This window comes from Myotis davidii, unplaced genomic scaffold (genome assembly GCF_000327345.1).
Source record: "Myotis davidii unplaced genomic scaffold, ASM32734v1 scaffold223, whole genome shotgun sequence".
Classification (NCBI taxonomy): Eukaryota; Metazoa; Chordata; class Mammalia; order Chiroptera; family Vespertilionidae; genus Myotis; species Myotis davidii.
Genome location: NW_006294609.1, coordinates 910,141 through 936,803, shown reverse-complemented (window position 1 = coordinate 936,803; position 26,663 = coordinate 910,141). Strand labels below are relative to the sequence as shown.

The 26,663-nt window shown below is 49.3% G+C and overlaps 1 protein-coding gene across 1 annotated transcript in view; it reads left to right on the top strand.

Moving 5' to 3' along the window:
• Positions 1-23,258, top strand: part of KLHL22 (kelch like family member 22) — a 24,856-nt gene extending 1,598 nt beyond the window's left edge. Inside the window, exons 2-6 of the mRNA XM_006768839.2 lie at positions 2,470-2,635; positions 7,096-7,814; positions 13,045-13,237; positions 18,913-19,146; positions 22,290-23,258. Coding sequence (XP_006768902.1) covers positions 2,470-2,635; positions 7,096-7,814; positions 13,045-13,237; positions 18,913-19,146; positions 22,290-22,652 — 1,675 coding nt within the window. The 3' untranslated portion in view covers positions 22,653-23,258. The remainder of the gene's footprint in view (positions 1-2,469; positions 2,636-7,095; positions 7,815-13,044; positions 13,238-18,912; positions 19,147-22,289) is intronic.
• The last annotated feature ends 3,405 nt before the right edge of the window (positions 23,259-26,663 follow it).

Sequence of the window (26,663 nt, the reverse complement as noted above, 5' to 3'; positions counted from 1 at the left end):
TGGATTAATTCACACCATTTTCGAAGAACAAGCTCATATTCCATACAAGGATCTGGGGAATCATCAGTACAATGGATAAATGGTTGAGTGAAGTCACGAGTGATGAAATCAGAACTCTTGAACAGTAGAAAGATGTCGCTGAGGGTGTTACATTTCAGAGAACTATTCATTGCTATCCAGTATGCATCCCTTGGGGCACTCCAGTTAAGCTTAGGAAATACACTGCCCCCAAGGGAATTGATAGCTTCTTTGACTGTCGTGGTGAACTCAGGAAATTCCGGTGCCGTTAGTGTGGCTGTGTTCTCATCATCTGACCACTGTATTTCTTCTGCCTCATCATCACTGTCTGGCTGAGAACATGTTGGAGGATCTTCCCTTCCTGAAACCACCAGAGTTCCATCATCAAGTAAATAATCCTTCACATTCTGAGGAAGTGGAAGAATGACACTCTTGATGGTGATATTTCGGAAGAGTGGATACCACGCGGAGAACTCCACACTTTTTAAAAATATGTATATTTTTACTGATTTCAGAGAGGAAGAGAGAAGGAGAGAGAGATTCAGACATCAATGATGAGAGAGAATCATTGATCGGCTGCCTCCTGAACTCCCCCTACTGGGGATTGTGCCGGCAACCTGGGCATGTGCCCTTGACCGGAATTGAACCCGGGACACTTCAGTCCGTAGGCCGATGCTCTATTCACTGAGCCAAACCGGCTAGGGCCACACACACTTTTTAAAAAGACATTGTAACAGTTTACGTCTCAGTCTTTCAGTGCCACATCTCTTAAACATTTGGTGAGATTACCAGTTTCATTGGTTATAAGGTTTCTCCCTTATAAAATTGATAGCATATGGGCAGTCCTATCAACATGTAAATATATATAAAGCCTTTGTCCCAACAATTGCTTCTGTAGGAATTAATTCTACAGTCACATGTGCAAAATGGGGATAGGGCCTCCATTGGATGAAAAAAATGGGAGATTAGAAATAAACCAAGTGTACCCCAGGAGGAATGGGTTAAATCAATTATGATAGCCTTATATACCAATAAGTATCCATTTCCAAGGTATATTGACTCAAAACAGTGTAGATATGTGGACTGCCTCTAGTACTAGTATTGCCCTGGGGAGGGGACCTAATGGCCTGGAGCAGAGGAGAGAGAGGCTGTCACCCTTCTATATATTTTAAATCTTGTACTATGTATGTGTACTAACCAAGTTGAAAAGTTAAAAAAATGTAAAAATAGCTACTCTATCATCTTTATGTTGTTGTCATATTTTAGTTCTGACGCCTCCCCTGACCACCAGCCCCTTCCCTCTGAATCGACTCTCCACTGGGATGCCTCAAGAGCATATCACACTGATGGTACCACAATAGGACTCCCACTGCCTTCTCTGACCCTGTTCCTCTCAAGTCCCCATCTGCCCAGCTGGCTGCATCATGACCCCAGTCAAGGGCCTGATTCTTCCTGTGCTCTGCTAGATCCGTTCTGCCAGCATGTTCTCTCCAGTCCTCTCCAGGGTAGTTTCAACTATAGCTCTCCAGCCATGTGGCCCTTGCCAGGTCTGGTGGAACCTTTCCACCTCTCCTCTAGCCCTTCCACTCTGGCCAACAGCACCTGAGCTTGAAGAGTCAGTCAGCTCATGCCATTTTCCTGCATAATATTCCCTGACAGCATCTCATTATGCTTTGATTTAAATCTAGACTCTACCCTGCCCTGGGGGTAGCAGGACCTGGCCCGTGTCTTACCTCCAGCTCACTTCCTCTTTGCCCTGGCTGCCTGTGTGCCAAGCTTGTCCTTGCCCTGTACCCCGGTTGGGGAGATGCTGCCTCGTCTCATTTCAGTTCCTCAGAGTGGGCCTTTCTTGCCCCCATTGTTCTCCACCTGCTCTACTCTCCCAGTCATGCTCTCCTCAATCATATGTCCTGTTGAGTTCCTTCCCAGCATTCCCACAATCTGAAATACCTTTTTTTGTTGTTGTCATTCTTCCTAGCATTAAACTTTTTGTATGTAGGAATCTTGCCACAGTACTTAACTGTTAGTTCTCTTTTGCCCTGGGAAGGGTACCTGGCATTTAGTAGGTGCTCAGTAAGTATATACTGAATGGGATGACTCCCATTCATTCATTCTTTCATAACATGCTCTGGGCTGCTGCTGTGGTTCAGGAAGTAGACTTAGTGGATGCAGCAGAAAGCAAGCCAGTCATGGTCTCTGCCCCCAGGAGGCTCATGTGTAACTCCCTAGGGCTCACGAACGGGGACACAGGGTAGTTTTTAGGATGGTTGCTCACACTTGGTCAGGAACGTGTGGATGCCTTTTGTGGGATGACTCTGCTCAGACTGAGCCAGTGCCCTGTCGCACAGTGGTGCTGGGTCAGCCGCTCCTTGGCCCCGCTGCTCATGCTCTGCAGCCTGGGCTGGTGGCCCAATTAGTGTAACTCCACTGTCTCCTGTCTTCACTTTGCAGAGGAATGTTTGCTGGGGGATTGAAGGAAATGGAACAGGAAGAGGTCCTAATCCACGGTGTGTCCTACAATGCCATGTGCCAAATCCTGCACTTCATATACACTTCCGAGCTGGAGCTCAGCCTGAGCAATGTCCAGGAGACGCTGGTTGCCGCCTGCCAGCTTCAGGTGAGGCTCACCTCATTGGAGCAAGGTGTGGTTTCCCTGGCTGCCTGCCAGGCACAGGCATGAGGGTGGGTCAGGCAGGTGAGCACACGAGGCAGTAAGGTGGAGTGGAGTGGGGTGGGAGCCCCGGGTAGTGCTTGGCAACCAGCCTGCCTCAGGCCCTTTCTGCCCATCCTCCTGCGCTCCCCCTCGTGGGGACTGAGCCCAACCCTGGCATGTGCTCTTGACCAGAATCGAACCTGGGACCCTTTAGTCCTCAGGTCATTGCTCTATCCACTGAGCAAAATTAGCTAGGGCTCCCCAGCTTTTTTTATTCAGAGATCTCTTCTGTTCCCACATCCTGGTCATTGTTGCTTTGGGAACTCTCATCCAGTTCTTACAACACCTAAGTCACATATTCAGCTCTCTCCCCAGGGACTCACTGTCTCGTTGATCTGACACTGCTTTCCCCTTTGTTATTGAACTTTAAATACTTATTTTCCTACAGAATTAAAAAAAAGTCTTCTGAGGCTTTGACAGTGTAATACACATTTTAGAAAACTACATTGACTCTTGGCAATATTGGTGCATGTACATAGGCTGGGCCTGCACATGCCTTTGCTCTTATGAAGAGCTGTCCATCAGGCAGCCTGATTGGGCTTGAGAGACATCTCTTCCCATATTTCTTGAAAGTGAAGTGAAATGCTACACTAAATTCATTAACCTCAGCTTTTAAAAAATATTTTTAAATTGATTGCAGAGAGGAAGGGAGAGTTAGAGAAAGATAGAAATGTCAATGATGAGAGAGAGTCAATAATGAGAGAGAATTGTTGATCAGCTGCCTCCTGCACACCCACATTGGGCATGTGCCCTGACCAGGAATCGAACCATGACCTCCTGGTTCATAGGTCGATACTCAACCACTGAACCACTCTGACCCACTAATCATCACCTTTTTTCAGGTCAGAGCATATTTGGGGCAGTCAGAAAAAACTCAAGTCATAGGAAAACCAGCCTGCTCAGGGCATCTGGAGGCCCTACCCTGAGCTCCTTGTGCCATTATCCTCAGAGCGGCAGGTGGCAGAAGGATTTCCTCACCTGTTTGTTTGTGTTTTTTTTTTATTTTATTATTTCAGAGCGGAAGGGAGAGGGAGAGAGATAGAAACATCAACGATGAGAGAGAGTCATTGATCAGCTGCCTCCTGCGCTCCCCCTCCTGGGGATTGAGCCTAACCCTGGCATGTGCTCTTGACCAGAATCGAACCTGGGACCCTTTAGTCCTCAGGTCATTGCTCTATCCACTGAGCAAAATTAGCTAGGGCTCCCCAGCTTTTTTTATTCAGAGATCTCTTCTGTTCCCACATCCTGGTCAGTGTTGCTTTGGGAACTCTCATCCAGTTCTTACAACACCTAAGTCACATATTCAGCTCTCTCCCCAGGGACTCACTGTCAGCGTTGTCTCCTCCTCACTGCATACTCCTCTTGCCCCGTCCCAGTCTGTGTCCCATGACCATTCTGCCAGAGCTTCCATGGCTCCTTGAGCTCTTCCATCTTCATTCCCTGTGTCCATGTTTGGACAAGTCATCCTTGTAAATATTACCTGTAGCTAGCTATCTCTGTTCTCTGTTTCCACGTCCTCACCTTTGTCCTGGCCTTCCCCTCTCCATTTGTACCTTCCAGCTGGTCCCTGCCTTCTCTTTGAATCCCTCATGCAGACCAATACCAAACCATCTTCCAAAATGCCTCTTTTCCTCTCCCACCCATCAGCTCAGAGATCTGCCGTTTCCCTAGACCACTATGACAGGTTTGGCCAGTACTCCTTGATACCTCTGGGCCATTCTGGGGATGGTAAGGGAGAGGGAGCCCCCACTTCATCTTGAGCAGCCCAGCTTTGTTTTGTTTTATTTTTAATGTATTGGGCTTCTATACAATGATGTTTTTTGTTGTTGTCGTTGTTTTTAACTTTTTAAAAATATATTTTTATTGATTTCAGAGAGGAAGGGAGAAGGAGAGAGAGATAGAAACATCAGTGGTGAGAAAGAATCATTGATCGGCCACCTCCTGCATGACCCTTACTGGGGACTGAGTCTGCAACCCGGGCATGTGCCCTTGACCAGAATTGAACCCAGGACCCTTCAGTCCACAGGCCAATGCCCTATCTACTAAGCCAAGCTGGCTAGGGCTTAATATATTTTTATTGGTTTCAGAGAGGAAGGGAGACGGGGAGAGAGATAGAAACATCAATGATGAGAGAGAATCATTGATCGGGTGTCTCCTGCATGCCCCCTACTGGGGATTGAGCCCGCAACCCAGGCATGTGCCCTTGACTGGGATTCAACCCAGGACCCTTCAGTCTTCAGGCCGATGCTCTAGCCACTGAGCCAAGTCAGGTAGGGCTGTGCAATAATGTTTTTAAAGCAAGTTATACTTGGCATAACAGTTCCAAGTCCATAGGCCCATCAGATCATGTTTGTTCATGTAGCCACCAGCTGTTAGTGACTTGTCCCCACCCCCCACATGCTGTGCCCTGTGTCTGAATTCCAGCAAGACCACCGCCACTGAGTCACCCCTGGCAAATGAGTTTCCTCCTCTGAGCCCCTTGTGGGGCTCCTTCATGCGGTGGGCCTGAGGTGACTCCTCTGTGAGATTCCATCCAGCAGAGGGCCCACTGCTCTGACAATGAGAAGGCAACACAATCCTTCTGTAGGAGGCTTTGGTTCTCCAGGCCCACTGAGGGCAGTTTGCTTTCACTTCTACCCAGGTCCTTGGTGTCCTGCTCATGACAAATCAGAAGTAGCATTTTAGGAAGAAGAAGCAAAGCGGAAGTTCAGGCTAAGAGAGGAACTGTGGTTGAGTAAAGACTTTCATGACCCAACAGAGCACCCCGGGGACATTCCATTTGGGGAAATACGTGCCTGGAACTTTGCAGGTTTTCATTCAGCTCTTTAACATATCACTTGGAAAATAAAAATAAAACCATTATAAATGTTTAAGCTTCAGGTGCCAGCAGAATTGTTCTTTGTGCACTGGTCAGTTTGTTAATGATGCTGAAAAAGTGAGGTGATCCTGTTTTTAGAGAAATTTCAAATTCCTATTTTCCTAAAGAATTTAGCAATCCCTGGGCAGCTTTTCCTAGATCCCTTCTCTCTGTCTCCTTTATTCTGTCATTCATTGGTTATCTAATCACCCTTTGGTTAAAGGGTTTGGTGTCCTTTAACCCTGTGGCCCAATTCTCAGCTCCCACCTTAGTGTCATCCTCTCTTTTGCCCTCACTCCAACCCCCTGGGTCTTCTGAACAGTTGGGAAAGGGAAGGTTCAGGCCACCGGAGAACCCTCTTGATGATGAGTTGAGCCGGCCTCTATCCTGCAGGAAGGCTTTCAGCCTTTCAAGAACTCTGGGTCAGAAAAAAAAAAGAGAGAGAACTCTGGGTCAGGTTGAGTGCTGGGTGGGTGTTTGTGAATGCCCTCTGGTGGTTTTTTATTAATTTTTTAGATTTTTTTAGAGAAACATTGATGTGAGAGTACAACATCAATCAGCTGCCTCCTGCATGCCCTTATTTGGGATCAAGTCTGTAACTCGGGCATGTGCCCGGCCCAGGAAATGAAACCTTTCAGTGCACAGGACGACACCCAACTGAGCCATATCAGCCAGGGCCTGTGGGTGGTTCTTAGTATGTGGGTAGGTTGGGGCCTTTCTCTTGGGGGAGTGGGCAGATTTCCTGGGCCTGAAGCTTTGGCTGGGCCTCCAGTTGTGGGGTTTGTGGTAGAAAGGAGCTGGGGGTTGGGGTGGAGGTCCCAGGTGCATTCCAAACCAGGGACAGTGGACATCATGGCCATTGTGCAGCTTCCAGCTTTTCTGGAGATCCAGTACTTTTGATCTAAAAGGCAACTGACATATATCAGGGGTCCATTCTGTGCCAGGGAGTTCCTAGGCATGATGTCATTTGAAATAATTCCTTTCTACTTTATCCCTATCCTATATAATAAAAGGCTAATATGCAAATATTCCCCTTGGGAGTTCGACCAGGAGACCAGGAGTTCAATTGCTCCAGGGGGCGATACAGAACATGGCAGGCTACCAGTGGAGCAGTGGGTGCTGAGGGAGTGAGGGAAGGAGGAGGCAGGGAACCAGATCAGCCCTGATCACTGGCCAGGCCTAGAGACCCTACCCATGCACGAATTTCGTGCACCAGGCCTCTAGTTTTATAGATAAGCAAACAGGCTCAGCGAGGTTCAGAGCATTCTGCAGATCACTTCTGGCCCAGGATTTAAATCCAGTCCATCTGCAGTGAACCCCATTTGTCTCTAGTGTTGGGGAAAGTGGCTGCACCAGCCTCTGCTCCAGGATAGGTTGGGGGTGGTGAGAGGGCCAGGGGGAGCAGGAACCAGCTTCAGAGGACAGCCACGTAAGGCATGTAACTACTGTCACTGTCTTCTGCGCCCAGACAGTTTCCCAGGCTTGAATGAGTCTGTTGTCTTCACAGATCCCAGAAATCATCCACTTCTGCTGTGATTTCCTCGTGTCCTGGGTGGATGAGGAGAACATCCTTGATGTCTACCGGCTGGCAGAGCTATTTGACTTGAGCCGTCTGACCAAGCAGCTGGACACCTACATCCTCAAAAACTTTGTGGCCTTCTCAAGGACTGACAAGTACCGCCAGCTTCCTCTGGAGAAGGTCTACTCCCTCCTCAGCAGCAACCGCCTGGAGGTCTCCTGCGAGACCGAGGTGTATGAGGGTGCCCTGCTCTACCATTACACCCTGGAGCAGGTGCAAGCAGACCAGATCTCATTGCAAGAACCCCCCAAGCTCCTTGAGACAGTGCGATTTCCCCTAATGGAACCCGAGGTCCTCCAGCGGCTGCATGACAAGCTGGACCCCAGCCCACTAAGGGACACAGTGGCCAATGCTCTCATGTATCACCAAAACGAGAGCCTGCAGCCCAGCCTACAGAGCCCACAGACAGAGCTGCGGTCAGACTTCCAGTGTGTTGTGGGTTTTGGGGGCATTCACTCCACACCATCCACGGTCCTCAGTGACCAGGCCAAGTACCTGAACCCCCTGCTGGGAGAGTGGAAGCACTTCACCGCCTCCCTGGCCCCCCGGATGTCCAACCAGGGCATCGCAGTGCTCAACAACTTTGTGTATCTGATTGGAGGGGACAACAATGTGCAGGGATTCCGCGCTGAGTCCCGATGCTGGAGGTAAGAAGGGACCCTGGGCCATATTACTGTGGGTGATGCTGTAGTGTAGGAATCACTAGCTCAGAGGGCTGGTTAGGGAGAGGTTCTGCATGGGCACATCGCCACTGACCAGGCTGATCAGCCTTTTATATTGACCTTGTGCTTGTTAGGATACCCCTATTTTGCGGAACAAATTTCAGGTTAATTTGGAGAATGTAGATGGCGGTGACATAGGAAAAGGGGACCTGGATTGCTTTCTTTCGCTCTTGTCCCCTTCTCAGGAGCATACTCACCCTGGATCACACCCTGCTGTCTTGTCGGTGAGGGGCTAAGTTGTGACTCTGCACTTGGCTGAGTGCAGGGGAGGGAAGCCTGTGGCAGGAAGGGCGGTTAGGCCTCAGAAGGAGGGGATTTAGGAGCTGGGAGCATGGACAGGCAGTTGCTCCTTCCATTTTGCCCTCTCTCGAATTTTGACACAACTCGTCCCAGCTTCCCTTTGCCTATCTGCTTTGCTCTTCTGACCACAAGCTAATAGTGGAGCATGACTTCCTGTTGCTACTGCTCCCCTGAGTGTGCAGTCCTCAGCTCAGGGATGCAGGAAAGGCAACAGGCGTCGCTGAGCCTCTTGCCAAATCCCTGCCCCTACACCTACCCTCTGTCCTGTCATCAGCAGAGTGGTCTCCGGAAGAGGCAGTTTTCTGAGGGGGGTTTTGTGGACTGCCATGATCTGTAGGAGGCTTTAGCTCTGTCAGTCTATGAGGCTGCGATTCCACAAATTTATTTAAATCCCCAATGCCTCAGCTGCCATTAGATTTTCAGGTCCCATCCACTATACTTTGGTTTGATTTCTTGGGATTTGATGCCTGTGGGAAGTTTCTACCTGCACAAACTGAAAGATGGTGCTGCAGAGGGAGAGCAAGAGTTCCAACTGCTTCTTGCATCTGTGAGCTGGGTGCAGACCAAGTTCGTGTCCATGATTTTACCTTCTGGGTTGAGGGAGGTGTGGGGTCTGGCCTGGCTCTGCCTCTCAGAAGCATGGTGACCAGGACTGAGGTGGAGGTGACCATTCCTCAGCCACTGCTGATCTCCTGGGCTTGGAAGTGATTACCTTTTTAGACTGATGAGACCCAAAGCCAGGAAGCAATACTTTCATGCATACCAAATGCCGTCCCCAGTGGGTGTGGCAGCATCAGGTTCTAGCCAAGCCTCGAAGTTTGTTTTTTAGGGTGCTCAGCTTCCCATTTGGAGAGCCAAGGTCAGATCTCCCTGCTGAGCAACCCACAGACCTGTAAATCATGGTCTCCAGCCCTCAGCTCATGGTAGGGTGGTTGTGTGCCTGCAGGGGGGCTACTAGCCCATAGTCTGTCCTGTTACATGCAGTTTCACACAAGATTGGTCTAAATTCCCCTTTCTTGAACATGTGCTATGAGACCCAAGCTGGACTCTTGGAAAATGCTAATATCAGCCCTGTGATTGATAACTACAGCCTCAAACTTCACTCAGGAATGGATTGCTGTGACAGGTGGGGTTGTGAGACCTGCCTAGTGGGAGTAGGCAGCACAGGGGATGGGGTTCAGAGCATCTGGCAAGGTGTCGGGGAGGGTCCTGGGGTCTGTCATCACTACAGAGCGAATGTTTCCCTAATCTCCCAGTGGATTTTTTAAAATATATTTTTATTGATTTCAGAGAGGAAGGGAGAAGGAGAAAAAGATAGAAACATCAATAATGAGAGAGAATCATTGATTGGCTGCCTCCTGCATGCCCCCTACTGGGGATTGAGCCGGCAACTCGGGCTTGTGCGCTTGACCCGAACCTGGGACCCTTCAGTTCTCAGGCAAACGCTTTATCCACTGAGCCAAACTGGCTAGGGCTCTCCCAGTGGATTCTTAAAGCTGCTAGATGGAAGATGGATCTTAATTTGATCTAAGAGTTTGGTTCTCTCCCCTTCCCCCTTCCATTATTTCACCAGCCTTTGAACCTATAGGCTCTCAGAATATAAGAAAACAAGATTTTGCAGTAAATTAGGGTTTGCACTTTAAGGAGCTAGCGACTTCCCAGGTTATATCTTAAAGCATTGGTGCAGAAACTATATAAAAAGTTACCTCTTTTGGAGCAAATTGTATTTGCCTCCAAGATACCACTGTTTCTTTCTTTGATTGCATCTTTAGTATTGACCTTCTGTGTTTGCACCTTTCCCATAGCTCTGGGCTTCTGAAAACTGACAGCATGCCTTACCTGGTAATAATAAAGCTTATTTTTTATTAGAAAAAAAATATCACTTGGGGATTTATTCTAACAAAGTGGAATATTAATCCAATAAAGAGGAAAATGTGGAATTTAGGACACAGTGGGGAGATAAGAAATCAGTGAAACTGTGCTTCTTGTTAAATTTAGTAGACTTTTTCTTTGGTGCCTTTAAATTATTGATGTGGTGTGTGTGTGTGTGTGTGTGTGTGTGTGTCCTTAAATCTGAAACCACAAATCCAAGTGAACTCTGCCTAGGAAACTGTGAGGGCAGGAGACCAGAAGGAAGCAGAAGCATCTAGAAGGTATTGTGTCACTCTAGTGGGAGGTGCTGACTTATGCTTGGCTCAGAATAGGGAAGAAGAGGATGTGAGGGCGATCTGGCTGTGACATCTGTCACCTCCTTGATCTCTAGGATTGTCTTGGCTGATCTGGCTGGTGTCCCCTTCCTCCCTCACTGCTCCATGTGCATCCCTCCAGAAGCTGTGCGCTCAGTTGAAGAGGAAAAGTAAATAAATAAATAAATAAATTGTTTGAAATAGGGAAAAAGAGACATGTACATGAATGAGTGTCGTGCACAGGAAAGGCAGTAGAAGGCACCATCCTAGCTAGTTGATGGCCTCTGAATGGTGCACTCTGGACTGAACTGGCTACCTGTTCCCAGCCTGACCTTCACCTGGCTGTGCCTCTGGTCATTCATGTCTCAAATGTCACCTTCTCAGGAGGCTGTGAGAGCTTTGCTCTCCCCCGACCTTGCTGCCAGGTGGATCACTTTCCTTACATCATCATTATTATTATTATTATTATTATATTTGTGGTACCCGCATTATACTGAGCACTATTCACTCTGTTCTCTTCAGCTTGTTTCCCACTCTGATGGGAAGCAGGGCCCTTGTCTTGAGTTTCCCTCTGGATCCCCAGCACTGAGCACTGGCTGATCCATGTTGGGTGGCCAGTGCATATTTGTAGAGAGAAGGAATGATTTCACTGCTAGTAATCTTCCTCCTTCGTTAATTTATTCAGCAGACAGTGCATGATGTACCTTGATCAGGTGCTACGCTGAGGTCTAGGAATACAGATGTGAACCTTGGTCCTTTACAAACTTCCCTCAGGTTAACAAGGACCCTTTTTATGTATGCTGTCCTTTATGATCCTTCATGATAGCTTTTCTAGGCAGATCGCATCACCTTATCGGACAGGTGCGGAGACTGAGTGAATGTCTAGAGTAAAACTGATGCCTAGATGCACCCAAGTAAGCGGGCAGAAGTGTGTGACCCAGATGCATGTTCTGTCTCCTGTAGCCCTTACTCCCGAGACAGCTTGTTTCCTGGAATTCCTGGGTGGCAGGGTAGGAAGAATCAGCTGCAGAACGTGCCTAACTTGTGCTTTGGGGCAAAGGATGCATCTGATTTCCTCACCAAACCGCGTATGACACAGGCCAAAGAAAACTTTATTCACTCTCTTCAGAACCTGAAGTTTGACTTATTCTCTTTGGAGTTCATCTTCCTGTGTAGAAATAAAACCACTTATCTGAAAGATGCTATATCTATGCATTGGCCGTTGAGCAAGGAGGCTCCAGATGCAGGAGCTCAAGGGCAGGCACCTGGGTGGATGGGCGCTCAGGGAAAAGGGCCAGATGGCAGTCAGTGAAAGAGTGGGCTTTGGGCCTCAGGCGCACAGGGCCCTGGGCCCTTTCGGCTTTGTGATCATCTGTGTTCACCCAAACAACACACCACATAGGCCCTGCAGAACACCAGGCCTGGGGCACGGAAAGAAGGGATAGAGGCAATAGGAGGCCCCCTGGAAGTGGGGCAAGCCTGGGTCAGGCTGTGGGGGCTGGAACGTTGGGTATGGACTTGGGCTTTGAAGGGCCTGAGCTACAGTGTTAGGATTTTGGAGTGTGACCAGGAGCTTTGCTGGTGAGGATAGGATCAATGGATAGAGGAAGCATGGGGTTCCATTTAGGACAAGTGAATAGCCAGCTGGAGATGGGTGGGAGGCAGTCACAGTGTAGGCAGTCCAAAGTGCAGGAGAAAGAAAGGATTATAGTTAGTTGGTCTGGAGTGTCTGAGATCACCTAGGTTGAGAGTTCAAAGCCCTTTGAAGGCAGAAGAGGGATGGGGTGGGCTTTGCCCAGGGGTGCAGGATGAAGCTGCTTGGGGACTAGACTTTTTGATAAAGGTTGATGAGAAGGAAGGAGCATGAAGGCTGTGACTTGGGGACAACTGCCTCTCCAGTGAAAAGGGTGTGAAAGTGGCCTCCATGTCAGAACAACTTATGGTAACTGTTACCTGCTCACATGGTGGTGGGGCTCAGTAGTAACTCAGTAGAGGTCAGCTTTCCTCAGAGTTGGCCCAGCAGTGCTCCTGCAGGCCAGGCTGACTCCTCCAGCTTCATGGGAGGACCTGGAATCCCAGAGGACTCCACCCTCTTGATACTCACAGTCCAGTGTGGGAGATAGCACCTTGACTGTCACAGAGAGGGAGACCTTGAGAAGTGGAGAGGGCACTCCAGTTGGGGAGGTTGGGAAAGCATGAGGTGCATGAAGAGATGAAGAGGTGGTTGTGATGAGCATGTGTGGGCACTGTGCACAGGGCAGGCTCGAGCAGACCACCCACGAGGGAGTGTTGGTGTTAGCTAGAAGCTAGGAGGCTGTTGTGTCCATCCACAATTCATGGTCATCCTGAATGAATGGGGGCAGGGCTATGGGGGCCATGGGGTGAGATCGAGGTGGCTGTAAGAACAGCCCTTGGTCAGCCTGGGGTGGATAGGAGAGTGGGCTAAGAACCATACCAGAGGTTATACCTGGAAGGGACCAGCTTCATGGGCAGAAACCCAGGCGGCTTCTGCCACACCTCCCAGGTGTGCATCAGCCTGCTGCCATGGCTATGAGTGGGTGTGTGCTAGTGTGTGGAAGCAGATGATGGGAGGGTTTAGGGGACGTGGGCAGAACAGGAGGTGCTGTCTCACCTGTCAGTGATGTGCTGTCCTCATGTCCCCTCAAAAGGTATGACCCGCGGCACAACCGCTGGTTCCAGATCCAGTCCCTGCAGCAGGAGCACGCCGACCTGTGTGTGTGTGTCGTGGGCGGGTTCATCTACGCAGTGGCGGGCCGGGACTACCACACTGACCTGAGTGCTGTGGAACGCTATGACCCTGCCACCAACACCTGGGCCTATGTGGCCCCGCTCAAGAGGGAGGTAAAGAAGCCCTTCCAAGAGGGGTTTTTCCCACCCGCTCCTTTCTGGGGTGTGTAGAAGGAGCCAAAGACCTGGCCAGGGAGTCAGGGCCAGTGAGCTGAGTCCACATCCCTCCAAGCACCCTGCACTGAGAGCAGGAGGGGGACCGCTGAGGTTCTGCCAACTACCTGGGGAGACCCTCAGCAAGCACCCAGACTGCATTCCCCAGAATTTCACCCCTTCTTGTCTTGCCACCTTGGCCCTGGGAAGCTACTTTAATCCTGAAGTTCAAATGCAGACAGAAACCTTCCCCTCATCTGTCCTTTAGCACAGCTGAGATGAGCTAGGATGTGTCCAGAGATGTTAGACAAGAGAGATGAAGGCTCAGAAGCCTCACACTTCTCTAAAGGTCCCCTGGAGGGTGGGGCCTTTAAAACGCCAAAAACACGTGAGAATTTTAATTTTGAAGTTGTGGGGTTTTTTTTAGTTGTTGTTTTTTTAGATTATGTGCCTCCTACACAGAACCTTGGTTTGTTCCACTTTGGAGATGTTTGCTTTAGGGAGGTCCCTCTTTTGTCCTATGGTTTTGGGGTACTTGGATCCTGGCCCCAAAACCAGACATGAGATCCCAGGGCTAGGAAGAGGCTAACTGATCCCCCAAGTCCCAGGTATGCACCCTGTTGGTATCGGCATTGTAATTTTCAGAGCATCTGTTATACACCTTTGGGGATCCCTGAGCACCTCAGAAGCAGGGGATGGCATGGGGGATGAGTGGGGTTCTGCCTTGGGCTCTGCTGAACTAGCTCTGGGACCTTGGCAGAAAGGAGCTCCTGCCTTCCTGAATCTCTTTCCACACATCCCCTCTTTCTCTCTCACCCTTCCGCAGTCCCCAACGGCCTGAGACTTTGACTCTTGGGAGCTAGGGGACTCCCTGGTGAGTGCAGCTCCTCTCCAAGGTCAGGGTCTCCTACCATGATTCCTTTCAGGCAGGAAAAGCTGGCATGCTCCTCGCTCCTCAGCTTCTTTGGGGAAGGGAGCCCCTCTAGAAGGATACTCTCTACCCCTTTCTGGAGAAAGGAGCAGATTTTGCATGGAAATAGCAGGACTCCCTGAGACCTGGTGGATGAGGATGAACTGAATTCCTCCCTGCAAGGGTGCTAGATGGGAGTGAGCGATGTGTGGGGGAGGAGCCTGAGGCATCTTTGTCTGGGAAGCTGCGGTTCTCCAGTCTGGCCACAGAGGGGCACCCTTAGCCTTTAGTCCAGCGGTCGCCTACCTTTTGGACCTCACCGACCACCAGTTTAGTTAACTTCTTCCTGACTGCCAGTGTTCCTTACTTCATACATTCATTTATTCAGCAACTATTTATTAAGCACCTACCCTTTTTCTGTTTTTTGTTTTTTTATTTTTCACCTATCCTTTTTCTAATACCTGGATGCAATGAGGACAAGAAATGACAAAGGTTCCCCCATGGTGTTTACAGCCTAACCACTAAACAAATCTGTAAAATAATTCCCAATTGTGGTAAGTGCGATGAGGAAATTAAGAGGAGGTTGTGCTAAACAGGGCTTGGGGTGGGGAGTTGAGGGCGGGGGCTTTGGCAGGACAAATCTAGATAGACTATTTAGGGAGGGTCCATTTGACGACATGTCAGACTGAGGGAGGAAGGACCTTGTAGGCCAGGAGGGGACTTCATAGTTTATTCTGAGAAAGGGAAAGTGCTTGTGAAGAGAAGAGGAGTTAGAGGAGCAGGAGCAAGGACAGAAGTTCTGTGCTAGGGTGGAGGCTATTGGAGAAGGAAGAAGATAGATGGGTTTGAGGTATAGTTTGGAGGTAAACTGACCAGGCTATTGGAAACTAATAAGCAACACACTTCTAAGTAATCCATAGTTCAAGGGGGGATAATAAAAATACCTTGAACTGAATGAAATGAAAAGACAATGTGTCAAGATTTATTGTACCTAGCTAAAGTTGTTCCACCAGGAAATTTTGTAGCACTAAGAGCATACATTAGATTATCAAATCAGTAATCTAAACTCCTACGTCAACGACCTGAAAAAAGAAGAGCAAAGTATATCCAAATCAAACAGAAGAAAGGAGGTAATAAAAAGAGCAAAAACCAATGAAATTAAAAGCAGATAAACAGTAGAGAAAATCAACCAAAGAACTGTGTTTCCACCCCCCCCATAAGATCAATAAAATTGACAAACTTCTAAAAAAGACTGACAAAAAAAAAAGGAGAGAGAGAGAGAAGACAATTAAAAATATCAAGAATGAAATTGGGCATGCCTGCAAATTCTGCAGATGTCAAAAGGGAATAATACAAACAACTCTATACATGTAAATTTGACAACTTAGATGAAATGGACTAATTCCTCAAAAAAACTACAATCTCCACAACTTGCTCAGCATAAAACAGATAAATTGAATAGCTCTATACATACTGTTGAATGTGTACTATAGGCCCAGGTGATTTCACTGGAGAATTCTTATTCTCTCAAACATTTAAAGAAAGGTTGACACCAGTTCTGTGTGATTTCCCCCCCCCTCCCAGAAAGGAGGAGAGAATACTTCCCAATTCATCTTATAAAGTTAATATTATCCTGATACCAAAACTGACAAAAACAGTACCAAAAAGGGGGAAAGATCTCTTATAAATATACATATGAATATCCTTAATAAAATAGTGGCAAATAGAACTCAAAAAACAACAAAACAAACCACCACACCATTGCCAAATGGGGTTGATTATAGGGGTGGAGGCTAGTTTCGTATTTGAAAGTCCGTTAGTGTAATTCACCATATTGAAATCATATGGTCATATCAGACAATGAAGAAAAACACATTTCACAATAGTTATCCTGTTACCAACAGACTTAATGGTAAAAGACTGATTTGAATGCTTTTCCCCTACAGTGGGGAACAGGATAAGATATCTGCTCTCACCGCTCTTAATTCAGTATAGTCCTGGAAGTTCTCGCCAGTGAAATAAGGCAACAAAAGAAAATAAAGGCATGCAAATTGAAGAGTAAGAAATAGCCCTGACTGGTGTGGCTCAGTTGGACATCGTCCTGTGCACCAAAAGGTTGCCAGTTTGATTCCCAGTCAGGGCACATGCCCAGCTTGTGGGCTTAATCCCTGGTAGAGGGTGTGCAGGAGGCAGCCTATCAAGGTTTCGCTGTCACATTGATGTTTCCCTCTCCATCTTTCTAAAAATCAATTAAAAGTCTTTTTAAAATATAATCCTCACCTGAGGATATTTTCCCATTGATTTTTTTTAGAGAGAGTGAATAGGAGGGGGGAGATAGAGAGAGAGAAACACCAACAAGAGAGAGACATTGATTGGTTGCCTCCTTCATGTCCCACAGTGGGGATAGAACCGGCAACCTGGGTATGTGCCCTGACTGGGAATTGAATTGTGACCTCTTGGTTCATAGGTTGGTGCTCAACCACTGAGCCATGCCAGCTGGGCAAATTTTTTTAAAATATATTTTTATTGATTTCAGAGAAGAAGGGAGAGGGATAGATGGAAACATCAATGATAAGAGAGAATCATTGATCGGCTGCCTCCTACACTCCCTACTAGGGAACAAGCCTGCAACCAGAATTGCACAGTGATCACCTGGTTAATAGGTCGATGCTCAACCACTGAGCCATGCTGGCCAGGCTAAAAATCTTTTTAAAAAGCAAAGTAAGCCTGGCTGTTGTGGCTTAGTGAATGGTTAAGCATCAACGGGTGAACCAAGAGGTCCCAGCCAGGGCACATGCCTGGGTGGTTGGCTCGATCCCCAGTAGGGGGCATCCAGGAGACAGCCAATCTGTTTCTCACATTGATGTTTCTTCTACTCCCTCTCTCTAAAAATCAATGAAAACGTTTTTTTAAAATGACAAGTTGCAGAATGGGAGAAATATTTGCAAATCACATATCTGACAAAGGACTACTTAACATATATAAAGAACTCTCAAAACTAACCAGTAAAACACACACACAAATAGACCCATTAAAAAAAAGGCAAAAGACTTTTATCGAGGAGGAATACAGATGGCAAACAAGCACGTCATTAATTGTTAGGGAAATGTCTATTAAAGCCACAGTGAGAAGACCACCTCTCAAAATGGCAAGAATTAAAAATAGTGACAACAAATGACAATGTGGAGAATGCAGATTAGTGGTGCCAGGGGTTACTAAAGGGGTTCAGGGCAGGAAGGCAATAGGTGTGACTATGAACAGGCAACAGGAGGGATCCTAGTGAAGATGGAAATGTCCTGTGTTTTTAACTGTGCCAACACCAGCATCCTGGTTGTGTTGTACTTATACCAGCTCTTACCACTGGGGACTCTGAGTGAAGGATACATGGGGCCTTTATTATTTCTTAGACCTACATGCAAATCTACACTTACATCAAAATGGAGTTAACTTTAAAAAAAAACCCAAAATCTCCCTAGTTCTCCACAATTGATGGGCGAAGACATGCCCACTGCTCTGTCCCTTGGTCTGCACTCTGTCTATGCCACCCTGCATAGTGACTCTCCCTGGACCAAACCCTGCAACCTTCACACCTCATGGGGCTCCTCTCCCCCAAAACACACAGTGCCCTACCTTGGGACCCACTGGTACAGCAGGTTGGCCTTACATGTGGTAGCTATGAGATAGGAGGTCCTTGGGCAGGAGTGACTAGCGTGAGGAGTGCCTGTGGTGGGGGCTGGCTGGGCACAATGGAAAGCACATGAAAGGTGGAGAGCCAAAATTAAAGGCAGGGTGGTGTATTCTCTTCCCACACACAATCCCATAACTTAAAATTAACATTAAAAAAATTTTTTTCATTGATACTTAGAGGGGAAGGGAGAAAGATAGAAACATCAACGAGAGAAACATCCATTAGCTGCCTCCTGCACGCCCCTCACGGGGGAATGAGCCTGCAACCCAGGCATGTACCCTGACCAGGAATCGAACCAGCAACCTCCTGGTGCTTGGGTCAGTGCTCAACCACTGAACCACACTGGCTAGGCTAAAAATTACTCTTGGTGTTCTTCTTATTCTTTTTAATACTCACCTGAGGGTATGCTTATTGATTTTAGGGGGGAAGGGAGAGAGAAACATCAATATGAGAGAGAACATAGATTGGTTGCCTTTTGTACAAGCCCCACCAGGGATCAAACCCACAACCAAGGTATGTGCCCTGACGGGGAATCAGACCCACAACCTTTCAATATACAGGACAATGTTCCAACCAACTCAGCCACACAGCCAGGGCGTGGTGTTTGATTTTTTGACTTTTGCATCTCACTTTTCCCCTCACTGTACCAGCCATCATTTGCAAGTAAATATTTTGAAAGCGGGGTCAGCAGGTCTGGAGGATTGGCTGGCCATTGGGAATGGGGAGAGGTGGAGGTAGGCAATGAAGGGTGGGTCAGGGGTTCCCAGAACTGACAGATTCCATTCTTCCCCTGTGGAAGCTCAGGCTCTGTAGAATCATTCCCCATTAGGTAAAGGACATGTGTGGGTGTCTAGATAGTACGTCCAGCAAAAATCCAGGGAGCTTTCTTATCTGAATGTGAAGAGGAAATCAGTGAAGCCAGGAAGTGTCAGGCAGTTGAGGGGTAGGAGCAGCCTTGGCAAAGGCCACTGGCTGCCCTCCCTCACTGCTCTCTTGCCCCCTCCCCATCTGCCCCTGTTCTCTTGGTGGCCCATGTAGGTGTATGCCCATGCTGGCGCCACACTGGAGGGGAAGATGTACATTACCTGCGGCCGCAGAGGGGAGGACTACCTAAGGGAGACACACTGCTATGACCCAGACAGCAACACCTGGCAAGCTCTGGCGGATGGGCCTGTGCGGCGGGCCTGGCACGGCATGGCCACCCTCCTGGACAAGCTGTATGTGATCGGGGGCAGCAACAATGATACTGGCAACAGGAGGGATGTGCACCAGGTAAGTGCGGCTGGGCTGCCTTACACACGTTATTCTGCCCCTTCCAATTGTTATGGATGAAAAATTATTTGTAACATGTGCCTCCTTTTTATTTTTTAATATTTTTATTGATTTCAGAGAGGAAGAGAGAGAAAGAAACATCAGTGATGAGAATTATTGATCGGCTGCCTCCTGCAAGCCCCCTACTGGGGATTGAGCCCACAACCCGGGCATGTGCTCTGACCAGAATCGAACCCAAGACCCTTCAGTCCACAGACTGACGTTCTACCCACTGAGACAAACCAGCTAGGGCTGTTTTTTTTGGTGTGTTGTTGTTTTTTTAAGCAGTTACAGGTTCCAGCAAAAAAATTTTTTAATGATTTTATTTTTCAGTTTGGTTTGTAGCAAATTTGAACAGAAACTAGATAGAGCACAGAGGATTTTTGAAAGTATGAAAATACTTTTGTAAGATATTATAATGATGGGTACATGTCATTAGACATTTGTCCAGACCCATAGAATGTACACCACCAAGTGTGAGCCCTGCCCTAACCGGTTTGACTCAATAGATAGAGCGTTGGCCTGCAGACTCAAGGGTCCCAAGTTCGATTCCGGTCAAGGGCATGTACATGGTTGCAGGCACATACCCAGTAGCGAGTGTGCAGGAGGCAGCTGATCGATGTTTCTCTCTCATCGATGTTTCTAACTCTATCCTTCTCCCTTCCTCTCTGTAAGAAATCAATAAAATATATTTAAAAAAAGAGTGAGCCCTAACTATGGATTTTGGGTGATTATATGTCAGTATAGATTCATCAATTGTAACAAATGTGTCACATGTAGGGGTTGTTAATACTGAGGGAAGCTGTGCATATGTGGGAGCAGGGCATATACGGGAAATCTCTTTACCTTCTTAATTTTGTTATAAACCTAAAACTACTCTAAAAAAATTTTTTTAATTAACAGAAAGTACAGAGATTTTCCATATTAGCCCCATTCCCACACACACACACACTGTCGACATCCCCTACAAGAATGAGACATTTGTTACAGTTGATGAACCCACACGGTGACCATCATTATCATCCAGAATCCAGTTTACATCAGGGTTCACTCTTGGTGGTGTACATTCTGTGTGTTTGGACAAATGTCTAATGACATGTGCCTACCATTATAATCATCTGGAATAGTTTCATTTATTTTTTTTATTATTAAAAACCTTAATTGTAAAGTTAATATAACCACATTGCAGAACCTTCAAATAATGGAGAAGGGTGAAGAAAAACACGCACAATCCAGCCCCATGCCACTATTTTTTTGTCCTTCTACCTATTTTTGTCCTTCCACCCAATTATAGTTAAAGAACCTCCCATTCTACTTCTGGCTGAAGTTCATCGAGGATGTCTTCCAGTTACTATTTGATCTCCATAGCCATACGTACCCCTCCTTCGCTGGCTGTGCAGAATTCTTTCAGACTAGTGTATCATTTGGGTTGGTCTAAGTTTTAACTGTTCCAATAACATAATCAGTAATATTTGCTTTATAGAGCTTTTCCGGTATATTGGATTATTTCCTTAGGCTAGAGCAATGGTTCTCAAAGTATGGTTCCCAGACCAGTAGCATTCACATTATATTAGAATGCACTAGAAATGCAGGTTCTCCGGCCCCACCCAAGATGAGCTGAGGAAGCTCTGGAGGTGGGCTCAGCAATCTCTTTTTAAACAACCTCCTTCCCCCAGTGGTGAGACCAACTGAACTCTAGTGTATTTGTTTCCTATTGCTGCCATGAAAATCACTACAAATTTCACAACTTAAAGCAACATACCTATTTTCCATATCCTTGTTTGCTCAGGGTTTTGGCAGATTCAGTTCTTTGTGGTTGTAGGACTGAAGTCCCTGTTTCCTTTCGGGCTGTCAGCTAAAAGCCCTTTACGGCTTCTGGAGACCTCTGCATTCCCTGGCACGGGGCCATTTCATCTTCAAAGCCAACAACGGCAGGTTGTCCTTCTTCTCATCTCTCCTATCACATCTTCCCTTCCACTTTCAAGGGCTTGTGAAACCAAGTGGTTCCACCAGGATAACCTCCCTTCTCCATGTTCACACCCTTAATCACATCTGCAAAGTCCCTTCTGCTGTGTTAAGTAACACAAGTTCTAGGAATTAGGACATGGCCTTTGGAGGGCCAGTATTCTGCATATTCTAGCTGGAGAACCAAAGCTGATTACTAAGTTAAAAAGGTAAGATTTGTATGGCTCTTAATACATATTGCCAAATTACTTTTTTTCTGGCTTGTCTGACAAGTGCATAGCAGTATAGCTTCACTACATCTTCACCAGCATTTGGTTTTATGGGTTTTGGTTATGGTTGCTGGTTAACAGTTGACAATTTTTCCTGACCATTTATTTTACATTTTTAAAAAATATGTTTTTATTGATTTCAGAGAGGAAGGAAGAGGGAGAAAGAGAAGCATCAATGATGAGAGAGAATCATTGGTCGGCTGCCTCCTGCACACCCCACACTGGGGGTCGAGCTCACAACCCGGGGCATATGCCTTGACTGGGAATCAAACCCTGACCTCCTGGTTCATGGGTCAGTGCTCAAACACTGAGCCACGCCAATCAGGCTATTTTGCATTTTTTGAGTTACTAGTAGGTTGAACATTTTCCCGTGTATTTGTTTACTGTTTGGGGTAATTTTGAGAAAAGAGAACATTGAGGGTCATTAGCAGTAGCTATTTCCATATTTTATTTGCACCTCCACCTGGTGTAGGGTGCTGTCGGTGGGGTAGGGTTGGGGGCGGGGGGTAATGATATAACGTAGGACCTCAGTCATCTTCAGTCTTATGGAGGGGAGAGAACCAGTACCACCAGACCATGGAAAGTAACAGCGTGCCAACTGGAAGACACCCACACACTGGAGGCCACAAGCTGACTGAGGGCCCTGGAGATGGGACAGAGTGTTAGTCTGGCCCTTGGACAGGATGTTTTAAACACTGGCCCTAAGCCCTTCCTCCATGGGTCAGGGTTTGCTCACAGCCCTACATGTCCCTCAGCCTTGGTTTAAGTCCGGGTCTGGCCGAGAGTGCTGTTCTGCCCAGCTGGCCTCGGCCAGGCTGGCAGCCCTGTCCCAGCAGGTGCCCCAGCTTTACCCGGGCCTTGGCTTTGCAGGTGGCCTGCTACAGCTGCACATCCGGGCAGTGGTCATCTGTCTGCCCGCTCCCAGCGGGGCATGGTGAGCCTGGCATTGCTGTGCTGGACAACAGGATCTATGTGCTGGGTGGCCGCTCACACAACCGTGGCAGCCGCATGGGCTACGTGCACATCTATGACGTGGAGAAGGACTGCTGGGAGGAGGGGCCCCAGCTGGACAACTCCATCTCGGGCCTGGCGGCCTGTGTGCTCACCCTGCCCCGTTCCCTGCTCCTGGAGCCGTCCTATGGGACCCCTGACCCGCAGGCCGACCCGGACTTCGCCTCGGAGGTGATGAGTGTGTCTGACTGGGAGGAGTTTGACAACTCCAGCGAAGATTAGGGCTCTGGGGCTGGTGTCAACAGGAAGGGAAGGGTGGCAGGAGCTCCGAGGGCAGCCCAGGCCAGAGCACTTTACCCAGGGCATTGAGAACCTTCCTTCTGCACCCCAGCCGGCTGGCTCTTGCCACCCTCCCTTCACATCAGCCTATCTGCCAGCTTGCAGCAGGTCTTTGTGGGGCTCTGTAGATCGGCTGTGGATCACCGTGCAGGGGGAAGTGTTCAGGAAGGCTCTGGTCCCTGAAGGGGTTTACCAGGCCTGCTGCTCCTCAGCTCCCAGGGTGTGCTGTCACCAGCTGTCTTGGCCTCCCTGGTTCTGGTCCCTGCTGGGCTGAGAAGGTGTCCTCCCAAGGGATCTGGGCACTGGCGCCTGGGTGAGGCGGCTGAGGCGGCTGAGGTATATTGAACCCCCTTCTGTGGGCAAGGGTAGGGTGGGCCCCTCACCTACCCAGCAACCAAGAGGGCAATTGAGAGCTCCCAAGGACTGGAGAAGGAGCAGAGTTGCATAAGCTTGCTTGAGACTGGTTCTAGTGATAAGAGGATCCCCTACAGCTGGGCTTTTCTGACCCCATGTTGTTGATAAATGAAATAAATCATCTTACAAAAGGTATGAATTGTTCTTGTGGCTGTGGCCTCAATTTCTTTCACAACCTGTCCGAGGCTGCAGCACTGGGAAGCACCAGTTCCCTTCTGGGGTGAACGTTACTGGTGGGAATACCGCTCTGGTGTGGGATTTGGCAGTGGGAGGCCAAAATCCTGTCTCAAAGGCAAGAGCATAGTACACTCACCAGCTAGAAGGGTGCCACCTAGAGACCGCCCTAGTCGGTGACAGGTGGTCCCCTGTCTGCTGGAGTGCCTTCTCTGAGGAGTAGCTCTTTGAACAGTTGGCAATACTTGGGCCCCAAATAAAGCTCATCCTGAGGTTCAGGAAGGGGGCTGCAGTGCCTGGGGAGGGAAGCCCTGTCAGGATGGGCTCCTTCCCACTTCCTGGATCCCAATGTGTGACGGGAGTGGGAAGCTGCACTTCCTACAGGTTCGCCAAGTGCGTTAACTTCTTAGCACATCGGCTCCTGGTGCAGTGGATGGGCCTCTCTGCACATCAGAGCGTCCACCTGAACGAGCTCCTGCCTGCCCAGGCTCTGCACCAGCAAACCCGCCCCGCCCGCGGGATCTGTGACTCCTAGGGCTCGGTCCTCTCCCAGCCTTAGAGACCACTGAGCCTTCTCTTTTACTTGGTGCCTTGCCCAGAGCCTGCCGCGACTAGCGCTATGTCATGGATGGGAGGGGAGCAGAGAGGCAGTGTGAGCTACGTAATGGGAGGAAGGCATGTGGAGAGGGACAGGGAATCAGCTGCTTTGGGTTCTCCTTTTTGATTCCTTAAGGACTTTGGGGTGTGGGGGTTGCTGCCTGCTCCTGAGGAAACATGCCCCCACTCCCTAACCCCAACGTGACCTCATACACCCCCACTTCAGGGTGGCAAGCTCAGTGTGACCCTGGCAGGTCACTTCCAAGGGGACAGGCTGGCCACATTCTCCAGTGTCTTCTCCCCTGTTCCCGAGGGTGAATATGAGAACACGGGATCAGAGTAAGGACCCAGCACATCCTGTCTGCCACCACCTTACAGGCCAGGCTAGCAGTTTCTGCAGACCCCAGAGGTTTCTGGGAAGGAAAGTCCCTGAAATGCTTTCCCCACCCCTTATCTTCAGTATGTCCCAAGCTTGGTGCTGTCTCCCCACCCAGAGCCACCAAGGCCTGGCCATAACTTTACAAGCGACCTCTGGTCTCAGGGGATGAGAGGGAGGTCTTTGACGCTGTGAGCATGGGCTGGGGTAAAAGATCCTGAAAGCTGGGCAGCAGCCTGGCCCTGCCACTGCAGCCTTGGGGCCCTGCCTGGCATTTGTGGCAACACTTCCCCCACCTCCTGCCCATGGGCCTTAGCAGCCCAGGCTCCCGGGCCCTACATTCATGCCTTCATTTGGCTTGTTGTTCATCCCATTTCTGCCTATAAAATCCTCATCCTTCAAAGCAGACCTCCTTCAGGAAGCCATCCTGGCCAGAACTGGTCAGCTTGGGCTCTAGGCTCCCACAGTTTGCCTGTGTGTTGGTCTGGGGGGTACCAGGGTACCACAACTTCCTCATCCTGATAATCACCTGGCATCAGGCCAGGCACATGGACCATCATTCATTCCACCCGCATTTCTCATTCTCAGATAGCGGTGTGGTGGGTCTGGGACAGATATGGACCCTGCCTTCAACACCAGATCTCGCCGCGATGGCACACATGCAGGGGGCTGTGGGTCTGAATGAGACAAGGCTGGGATGGTCCGTGTTCTGCAGGCAGCGGGGGCAGCCAGATATGAGATTAGGAAAACTACACTGGTTGGTATAGAGATGGGGTGAGTAGAGATCTGAGACGTTCAGGAGTGGAGGCATTGTCCTGTGGTGTTCCCAGGTGGGAATTTGGGGGCACGGAGCCATTGTGAGGGAAGGGGAAGAAGGTGATGGAGTCTGAAGTGCCTGTTCATGAATTCAGTCCAGCTGGGGTGAGTGCTTCCAGCCCTGGGGTCTGTGCCTCTAAAGCTGGGAAGGGACCAGGGCTGCCACAGGCCGCTGGGCGTCACTACCACCACATGGACCTCCGCTGGCCTCTGTTGGTGGCAGCCAATGGGGACCCCCCTGGGAGGGGCCCTGGTACTGGGAGGACACTGCTGAGGTGAGGGTCATGTCCAGGAGGAACTGCCCAGAACTGGTTTGGCCAGTGTACTTGTCTCCAAGAAGTGTTTGCATTTGTGATCGCAGCGGACTTGCCCTTCCAGTCCACCCAACTGTGACCAGCATGACTGAGTGAGGGGCCCTAACCTCAGAAGCCCCCTACCTGCTGCTTTCCATTCCGCCCTCTGACAGCCTGCCCTGGACAGGCCCCTGGCTCAGCCAGCCAGGTGTGTCCTCAGGCTGGGGCCTTTTGGTGGCCCTTGTTCCAAGCCTCCTCCTCCTTCAGTCCTACCTTCCCCCTTGACAGGCCTCCACATAGCTAAGGAAAGACGCCACTCCTCCCTCAGGGGGTCTGCATCAGCCTGCGTCTCAAGAGAAGGCAGCTACCTGCTCCCTGCTCCGGGCCTCCTGCCAACTCTTAAGTCCTCAAAACACATGGTCATCTTTACCGGGACCTGGCTGCTCTCCTTGCTCCATCCCCAGACCTGCCTGCCTACCCTGCTCCCTGGGTCCTGGGCATGGACCTGTCATCCTCCAAAGCAGCAGGCACCCCTCTACTTCCCAGACCCAGTTTCTCTTCCTGGCAGTCCCCCTGGGCCCTGTTCCTCTTACTCTTGTTCCCCTTCCTCCTTACTTGCTGCCCCTGCTCTGCTCTGTGCTGTCACCCCTGCTCTCCGGATGCAGGAGCCCTCTCCAGCGGGGGCTCCGCCCTCTGCACTTTTCCCTCTGATCCAGCAGCCTTCTCAAGCAGGTTCCCTAGACCCTTTCAACCCCTGACAAGGACTGCAGGGTCTCTGTCCCGGGGCTCTCCACCTGCTTCCTCTGCCTTTACCCCCACATTCTGGGGGAGCCCATGGCTGGGCCATTCTATCTCCCTGCCATCTCTCCAATTCATTCCTACAAGAACCCCCTCAGCCCAGGCCTCTGGTCCAGACCGAGTCTATCTACAGGCCTGAAGCATCCTGCTCCGTCCACTGCAGGCTTTGCACTGAGTGTGCAGAAGAGGCTGGCCATCCAACTGGGCACCACAGGGCTTCGGGAAGCGAGGGGGGCAGTGCAGCAGAGGCGGCCTTGACCCGGGTTGTCTGTGGGACACCCTCCCATGGCCAATTCCGAGGCGCTGGGGACAAGGGAGACTTTGGTGCGTCGCGCTCTTGTCCCCCAGCTCCCTTCCTGCCCTGGGCCTGGCCGCACAGTGAGTTCGCAGGGGTGGCTTTTTCACAAGGTCTAGGGAGGGAAGGGAAAGATCGGGGGACCGAAGATTCCTCGGGTGGGCCCCGTGGCCCCGCCCTCTCCCGGCGCT